This window comes from Malania oleifera, chromosome 5 (genome assembly GCF_029873635.1).
Source record: "Malania oleifera isolate guangnan ecotype guangnan chromosome 5, ASM2987363v1, whole genome shotgun sequence".
NCBI lineage: Eukaryota > Viridiplantae > Streptophyta > Magnoliopsida > Santalales > Ximeniaceae > Malania > Malania oleifera.
In genome coordinates, this window is record NC_080421.1 from 56,975,793 (window position 1) to 56,984,401 (window position 8,609).

The 8,609-nt window shown below is 36.3% G+C and overlaps 1 protein-coding gene across 1 annotated transcript; it reads left to right on the forward strand.

Moving 5' to 3' along the window:
* The first annotated feature begins 7,679 nt into the window (after positions 1 to 7,679).
* On the forward strand, positions 7,680 to 8,326 carry LOC131155978 (uncharacterized). Its single transcript, XM_058109431.1, has 3 exons — positions 7,680 to 7,820; positions 7,916 to 7,988; positions 8,037 to 8,326. Exons 1-3 carry the CDS (start codon positions 7,680 to 7,682, stop codon positions 8,324 to 8,326), a joined length of 504 nt encoding a protein of 167 aa, XP_057965414.1.
* The last annotated feature ends 283 nt before the right edge of the window (positions 8,327 to 8,609 follow it).

Consider the following 8,609-nt stretch of genomic DNA (forward strand, 5'->3'; position numbering starts at 1 on the left):
AATCAATCAAATTTTAAAATCTGTGATTGAAATAAATAAAATAATCTAAAATTGCATGAGTATCCTACATAATTGATTGTATCGAATATGATTTGATAAGGTAATCAAATATGAAGAATAGTAAGTATTTTAATGTCATATAGATTGTATTTTCAGGGAGATAAATGTTATGATTTGTGTTTAGCAATTAATGTGGCGATGGATCCCACTTCACTTGGATGCTCTGTATACATTGACCTTTGTGCAAAGAGTCAGATGGCGAAAAGGGAGAAGAATCTTAGTACTAGATATACATATTAAAGAATGGAAGATGTTGAAAATGGTGTATTCCCAAGAGGATGGGTGAATTGAAAATTTAAAAATTTTTCCTCTTAGGTCAAATTAACTAGTAGTAGTAATACACACCCTATGGTCTGTCTAAGCATTTCCCAATATCACAAATAATCTACTGAGTAGATATTTAAATATATAAAGCAAACATTATCTATAAATCAATCAGAGCAATAAATAATAACATACATGTGCAGTTAATAAAGTGCAAAAACCAAAGAGTATGCACAAGATATGTTATCGGGGTTCTGCCAATACTACCTACATCCCTGCCTCAAGCTCACAAGTAAACTAAAGCTCACTTTGGGGTGGAGCGACACTGAATACAACACCAAATCAAATTACCAGAGCTGACTTCAACACTTACAACCGATCCTTAAGGGCTAGATCAACACCCCCTCAGACTATGCCTGAAATACAACAGATAATCAAATATAAATTTTCGTGAACAATATACATGCTTCTCCAATAAGTGGATATGTACCAATATGCACAATACAATTAATTGCACTTCAGTATGATAGGATTTATAAGCTTAATAAAGTTCATATGACTACTCTCAAGATAATGCAAGTATAGCAATCAATATGTGAGAGTGTATGTGTAGGGATCTTTGAATCAAGATAATAATATCAATCACAAAGAGCAATATCAAAGATTTGAAACACACTAGCAAATATCTCAAATATGTTTTTCTCAAAAAATCAACCACGAGAGATATTTGGTATAAGTTTGTCAAAAATGTTTTTCGCAAACAAACGCAATACAAGCTCTTGAGTTTTGCAACAATAATGCAAGACTCACAAGTCCTAGAGAGTTTTCCCAAAGAAGATATATGAATGAAATCACAAGGGAAAACTCAAGCTTACTCTCAATAAAAAAATCAATATCAATCAAAGAATATGAGAGTGTAAGCTTATCTAGATAACCTCAAGAAACTCTCACAAAGGATATCTTGCAATAGGAATAAGTAAGAGTAGGATTTTTAGGCTTGTATGAGGGAAACAGGTATTTGAAATTTTAGAGAATAATTTGTTCATGATGTTTGCTAATTAGTGCTAATCAAACTAAATGAGAGAGTATACATAGACACTCCAAAAAATATAACCGTTCGGGACTCAGTCGGTATTTTTGAAATATTTTAAGTATGGTTAATAAAAAATAAACCCTGTTTTACCTCGGTAAAAATTGGGCAACCCAAGAGTTTCGTCTAATCGTAAGGAGGGTTCGATCACTACTTTGGGAGCTTCGATCAACCGTGGTATTTTTCAACTGAGAATATGGTCGACTGTATTCAAGCAATTTTGACCCGTTCGAGGTTTGGTTGACCAACAAAGAGTTTGGTTGGCTAATCAAACAATTGGGTCGACCATGGCTAAAGAGAACTACAAATTTGGTCAACCGAGTGTACGAGATGTCAGGCACATGGCGGTTCAGTCAACTGAGGACACTATGTTCAAACCTGGCCGGTCGACCATACGAAGTCAAAATGTTGACTTTCGTATGGTTCGGTCGACCGTATCATTTATACTGCACAATTTTGGTCGACCGAGGCTTAATCTCCTCAACCAATAGTGGTTCAGTCAACCAGCATAGTATAACTAGACTAGTTTGGTCGATTGAGGCCCTTTCAATGGTCATTTTAGGTCCTGATTTTTATTTGAAGTCACCCTTATTCCCATAAGTATAACTTCTGAATTATAGGAGACCTTTCATGAAGTGTTTATAGGAACCTAATATCAGTCTAAGTCTTAAGATTTTAAATTAAGCCCAAAAATCCGACGTTGGTCGACCGAAGTCTTTGTTAAATTTATTTTGGCCCTTGAACTTTTTCAACCCTATGTGAGTAAGCTGTGACATTTTATCTTAAGGGTATTGGTTTCTATGAGTCAATCTATGGTCCATTAAGCATTCATCCCTATCATGCATGAGATGCAATTATTACAGACCAAAATATGAAACCAAAATGCAATATAATGAAACACAACATGTCTTTTTTTTTTTCGCTTTTCATTTTTTCATGGAATATGCGAGGAGTATGTGCTCTTTAAGGTATTTTTGGCTTCTACTTTACTTTCATGTGTGTGATCTGAATGATTGACCTATTCAAGTACTTAGGCACACACATTAGTAACTTGCGCTTTGTCATTATCAAAACTAAGGATCGGACTCAAAAAGTCAACAGAAGAGGAGTAGCATAAATCAATATAAGAATACTAGATGGTGGAACTTGAAGAGAGATAATATAGTAAAATTCAAAGATAAAATGAACAAAGAGTGTGATTGGACAATAGGGAATAAGGTTGATGCAAATACCATTTGGAATGAAATGGAGAATTTTATTGTAAGGATAGCAAAATAGTTTTTATGTGAGTCCAAAGGAAGATGCTTGGGTAGTAAAGAAAGTTGGTGGTGGAGAACTACAAAAAGTAGTTAAGACAATAAAGAAATTGATATAAAATATGGCAAAATTGTAGAAATATAGAAAATCTTGAAAAAAGTAAAGAAACGAGAAAAAATGCAAATATATATATATCAATGAAGCTAAACATAGAGCTTATGATACTTTATATACTAAGTTAGAAACAAAAGAAGGTGCAAAAAATATTTACAGACTTGCTAGGACAAGAGAAAGAAAATTCAAAGATTTAAGTTTTGTAAAATCTATAAAAGACGAGAATGATAATGTCTTAATTAGAGAATAAAATATTAAAGAAAGGCGGCAGAGATACTTTGATAAATTGTTTAATGAAGACCAAAATAAAAAATTGAACTTGGAAGTGACAAATAAAGAGAATATTAAAGATAGGAGATTTATTTGTAAAATAAGAGTTCTTAAAGGTAAGATGACATTAAAAAAATGAAAAGTGGGAAATCTATAAGAACAAATAAAATACCAATTGAAGTTTGGATATGTTTAGGTGATAAAGCAATTATTTGGTTAATAATCTATTCAATAATATTATAAAAACCATGAAAATGTCAGAAGCATGGAGGAAAAGTATGTTCATACCTCTATTTGAAAATAAAGGTGACATTCAAAACTATAATAACTATTGTGGAATTAAGATTATGAGTCATATAATGAAATTATGGGAAAGGGTAATTGAACATAGATTAAGATTAGAAATGAAGATATCAGAAAATCAATTTGATTTTATGTCTTAGAGATCAACAATAGAAGTTATTTATCTTTTAAGAAGTTTAATGGAAAAGTGTAAGAAAAAGAAGAAGGACTTGCATATGATTTTTATTTATCTAGAGAAAGCTTATGATAAAGTACCTAGGGAAGTGTTTTGGTGGGTATTAGAAAAGAAGTGAGTTTGCAGTAGATATATGGAAGTCATTAAGAATACGTATGATGAAATAGTCAGGACCGTAGGAGGAGAGTCTAGAGAGTTCCCAATCTCAATAGGTGTTCATCAAGGTTCTACTTTGAATCCTTATCTTTTTACTTTAGTAATTGATGAAATTACTAGGAATATCTAAGATGAGATCCCTTAGTGTATGTTATTTGCGGATGATATCGTGTTGATTGATGATAGTAGGAGTCGAGTGGAATCTAAGCTAGAACTTTGGAGAGCCACATTAGAGTCAAAAGGGTTTATGATAAGTAGGAATAACATTGAATATATGAAATATAATTTCAATAATGTAAAGAGTAACAACAAAGAGAAGATTAAATTGGATAATCAAGATCTTAATAGCACTAATAGAGATATCTTGGATCTATTATACAAGGTGAAGAGGAAATTGAAGAAAAAGTAGTACATAGAACGAATACAAGGAGGAGTTTGTTAGGTGCGTTGTGTGATTGTAGAATACCCTTAAAATTAAAAAGGAAAGTTCTACAAGGAGGTTGTTAAGGGTTCTTTACCTTAATTCTAAGAGAATATTATGTATTTACTTTCCTTGTATCTATCCTTTAATTAATAGGTAATTGATATGTAATTACTACATGTAATCTGTAAATTCATATAAATACACAACACTCACACCTTTAAAAGTGTGGTGGCTTTTCCAAACATTCTCATGATATCAAATTAGCCTCCCACGATCCTACCTTCCTTTTCTTATTGGTGCAGCTGCAGCAACCCTAATCTTTTTCTTATTGGTGCAGCCACAGCAACCCTAGCTCACCTATTCCTACCCAAACCCTCTTCTTCGCAAAGAAACCCTAAGGGATCTATAGGCTACGACCACTGCACCTATTTTTCCATCACCGTACTGAGCCTCTGTAGTAACCCAAACCAAAAAAAAAAAATCTTGGAGGAGATATTTTTAGATATTTATATATAAATATCTTGGAGGAGATATTTTTAGATTACTTAAGGGCTAAGTTGTGTTTATTATATAACTCTCTCTCTCTCTCTCTCTCTCTCTCTCTCTCTCTCTCTCTCTCTCTCTCTCTCTCTCTCTCTCTCTCTCTCTAAATCGTGAATTCACTCTTTCTCTCTCTCTATGATCTTGGGCGGCTCGTTGCCCAAATTAATGATCCAACGTTGCTATGTGAATCAGTGGGTGAATCTCTACAAGTCCTATGGAGTAGAATCTCGATTTGAGGATTTCTGGATTTTTACCCCAAAGTTGAGATAGGGTCGAAATAAGCCTAGTGACTTGTAGATTTGTACTAAATAGGGTAATATTGATGTATAGTCTTTCGGTTTTAGGATTTGGGAAACCATGTGGCTGTTTTGAGCCATTTGGAGTCATGTTTCAGTATTCAGGAACAGGTAAGGGGATTTGTTTATATCAGTTATTTTTAAAATCTGATCTAGTAGAACTGTAGTTTATATTTATACGGATGTTTTGGTTACTTGTTTGGAAAATTTCACCGGGTGAGATTGCTAGTTTTTCGGGTGTACAATTTTTGAGAAAATTAGGGTTTCGGGTATAGTCTTCGTTTCTTTCGGAAAATCGTTTATTTGAATAAAACTAAAGTATAGAGATGATGGTACCTTTATTTTATGTTAAACTATATTTCTGGATCAATTATCATATGATTGTTTAATTATCCAAATAGGTGTGGCAGGAAAGGATATTTTGTGATGATTGAGTTGTGATGTGTTTGAAATGAAATATAGGAACTGGAGTTCCAAACTATTTTCAAGAATGGTGGCTACTGATATGTCGGTTTCATTACCGTGGGGTCAATAATGACATGACGGTTTGATTCCGTGGGGTCAAGACATTTCGAATTAATACCGTGGGGTCGTAAGACATGTCGGATTAATTCTGATGGTCGTAAATTATCGATTTATGCCAAAGAGTGTGAAACCACTAAATTTGTTCTAGTTCAATACCGTGGGTCAATAATGACATGCCTATTTGTTGGATTATGGTTACTAAAATGCCTGTTCAATACCGTGGGGTCAATAATGATATGCTGGTTTGCCAGATAATATCGAGGGTTGTGGAATGCTAGTTCAATATCATGGGTCAATAATGACATGTCAGTTTTCTGGATTATGGTTACTAAAACGCTTGTTCAATACCGTGGGATCAATAATGATATGCTGGTTTGCTAGATAATATCGAGGGTTGTGGAATGCTAGTTCAATATCGTGGGTCAATAATGACATGTCAGTTTGCCGGATTATGGTTACTAAAATGCCGGTTCAATACCGTGGGGTTAATAATGACATGCCGATTTGCTAGATAATATCGAGGGTTGTGGAATGTCGATTCAATACTGTGGGTCAATAATGACATGTTGGTTTGCCGAATTATACTGATGGTTGTGAAATATACTAGAAATGTTTGTGAAAATACTGGAAATGCGAAATGCTTTGTTTCTTATTGGAATAATATTCATCTGCCTACACACTGATATAACCTAATTCTCTTTTACTAAGAAGTGTCTCATCCCAATCATACAAATCTGTTTCAAGTCCTTCAAGTAGTTGGACCTAGTGTTCTAGAGGGCTCTAGAGCATAGCATTCTATTAGTTTTTGTAAGTACTATTGTGAGTACTGAACTGTAGCCGGGATATCATTTTGGATTATGTTGGATACCTTGGGTTGATGTTTTATATTATGACAGACTTAGTACTCTGGTATGAATGAATGTAATAGGTTGAAATATATTCCTCTACATTATTCATGTGAATAGCGGTTGTGAGTAGGGTATTCGTGAGCCTTATCGGGTTAGACCCTCATATTTATTGGTATCATGGATGTTTGTATGATACAGATAAAGATACAAGCTAGGTTCTTAGATCACACCCTAGGGCCCACTTTCAGGGTTTGGGCGTAGCAACTTGGTATCCGAGCTAACTAGGTTGTTAGGTCTTGTAGACTTGCTTAAACTTGATTAGGTGAACATACCAGAGTATAGGAATGTAAGGAATGGGTAGATTAAGATATGGGTAAAGTAGGTAGACGGTTATCTTGTAGCTAGATAGAGATTCATTGACGGTGTTGTGCATTTTTCCTAGAATGACGATTTTAGTAAAATCACAACTAACCATCGATGGTTTCTTGTCAGTGCGGTGAGGCAGACCTAGACCTGAGTGTTTAGATGTTAACATGATTATTTTACAATGATTGTGTCAATTGTGCTATGACATAAAAATACTAATATATTCTTATCCTATTTTCATAATGGAGCCCAAGGATTACAACTTGGATGGTAGCTTGGAGGGGACTTCGAGCGATGGGTCTTCTGCCGTGCCTTGAGGCTTGATTAAGCAGGTCTTACAGGAGATTGGTCAGAGTGTTAGGGGACAAGAACGTCCACCTACTGATATGGGTTGCACTATTGAGAAATTTACCCATATGCATCCTCCGATGTTCACTAGAGGATCTGACCCAATAGTGGCCGAGAACTAGGTGTAGAACACGGAGAAGGTATTGAAAGTTTTGCACTGCACAGACAAAAAGAGGGTTCTCTATACTACATTTCAATTAGCAAGTGAAGTTGAGAGATGGTGGACTGTTGTGAGTCTGCTGAAGGAGCAGAGGATCGGGCCATCAGAGATGACATGGAGCCGTTTTAAGGAGGTATTCTTCGAGAGATACTTCCTAGCTTCCACCCGAGACGTGAAGGCAGATGAGTTCACAAGTCTAACCCGGGGAACCTTGACGGTGTAGAGATATGCAGCCAGGTACATCAAGCTATCTCGTTTTGCTCCATGCCTAATATCAAATGAGTATGAGAAGACTCGAAGGTTCGAGAAGGGTCCAAAGAAGGATATCTGTAAATAGGTGGTAGTCCTGTAGATTTGGGAATTCGCTGTACTGGTGGATACAGCCACCATGGCTGAAGCTAGTCTAGGATTAGAAGAAGAGGCCAGCGCCTTCTAGTTCTCAAACTAGTGCTCGTCAGGGGCAATGGAAGAAGAATAACTATGGTGCTTGTAAATGATAGGAGGTCAAACCACAGGGTCCACAGGGGGATTCATCTCACGCACAGTGTCCTAGGTGTCATAGGTGGCATGAGGGTGAGTGCTGGCCATTCACGGGTAATTGTCACCATTGCGGCGAACAGGGTCACGTGGCATGAGTCTGTCGTGTGCCGATGAGTGCTACACGTATAATGAATCAATACAAGGGAAGTAACCATGTGCCCCAAGGAAATTTGTAGAGGAACACAGCTCAGACGAGAGTTTACTCGCTTACCCTTGCCGATGCAGAGAATGCGGGCGACATGGTGACAGGTACCATGTTATTGCTTTCGAATAAAACTGTTGTCTTATTTGATTCAGGATCAACCCACTCCTTTATATTTGCAAACTTTGTTAAATTGTATGGGGTTAAAACCCGAGTGATGGATGCGGAATTGTCCGTGGTGACACCATCAGGGAGTATGGTGATATGTAGGAAGAAGTTGGGGGATTATCCTATAGAAATTCAGGGGAGGACGCTACCAGTGAATCTAGTAGTATTTGACATGTACCGATTTGATGTTATTCTGGGGATGGACTGGTTATCCTCCAGTTTTGCTGTCATTGACTGTAACAGTAAAGAGGTAGTGTTCAGACCTCTGGATGGATAAGAGTATAAGTTCATGGGATCGTGTGTGCGCTCGGCGCCACATATTCTATCTGCAATATAGGAAAAAAGGTTACTCTTGGATGGGTGTCAAGGGTACCTAGCATGTGTAAAGGAGTCACTATGGGATGAGTTAAAGCTCTAGGATATCTGAGTGGTTAATGAATTCCTGGATGTATTCCCAGAATACTTGCCCGGTTTACCTCCTGATCGTGAGGTGGAGTTCGCTATTGAATTGCTGCCAGGAAAGGTACCGATTTCTAAAGCTCCATACTAGATGGCTCCGA

Coding starts and splice junctions, on each gene's coding strand:
- LOC131155978 (XM_058109431.1), top strand. CDS start 7,680: ATGGTGCTTGTAAATGATAGGAGGTCAAACCACAGGGTCCACAGGGGG. Junction 7,821..7,915: donor TCACCATTGCGGCGAACAGG/GTCACGTGGCAT, acceptor GGAAATTTGTAG/AGGAACACAGCTCAGACGAG. Junction 7,989..8,036: donor TGCGGGCGACATGGTGACAG/GTACCATGTTAT, acceptor TATTTGATTCAG/GATCAACCCACTCCTTTATA.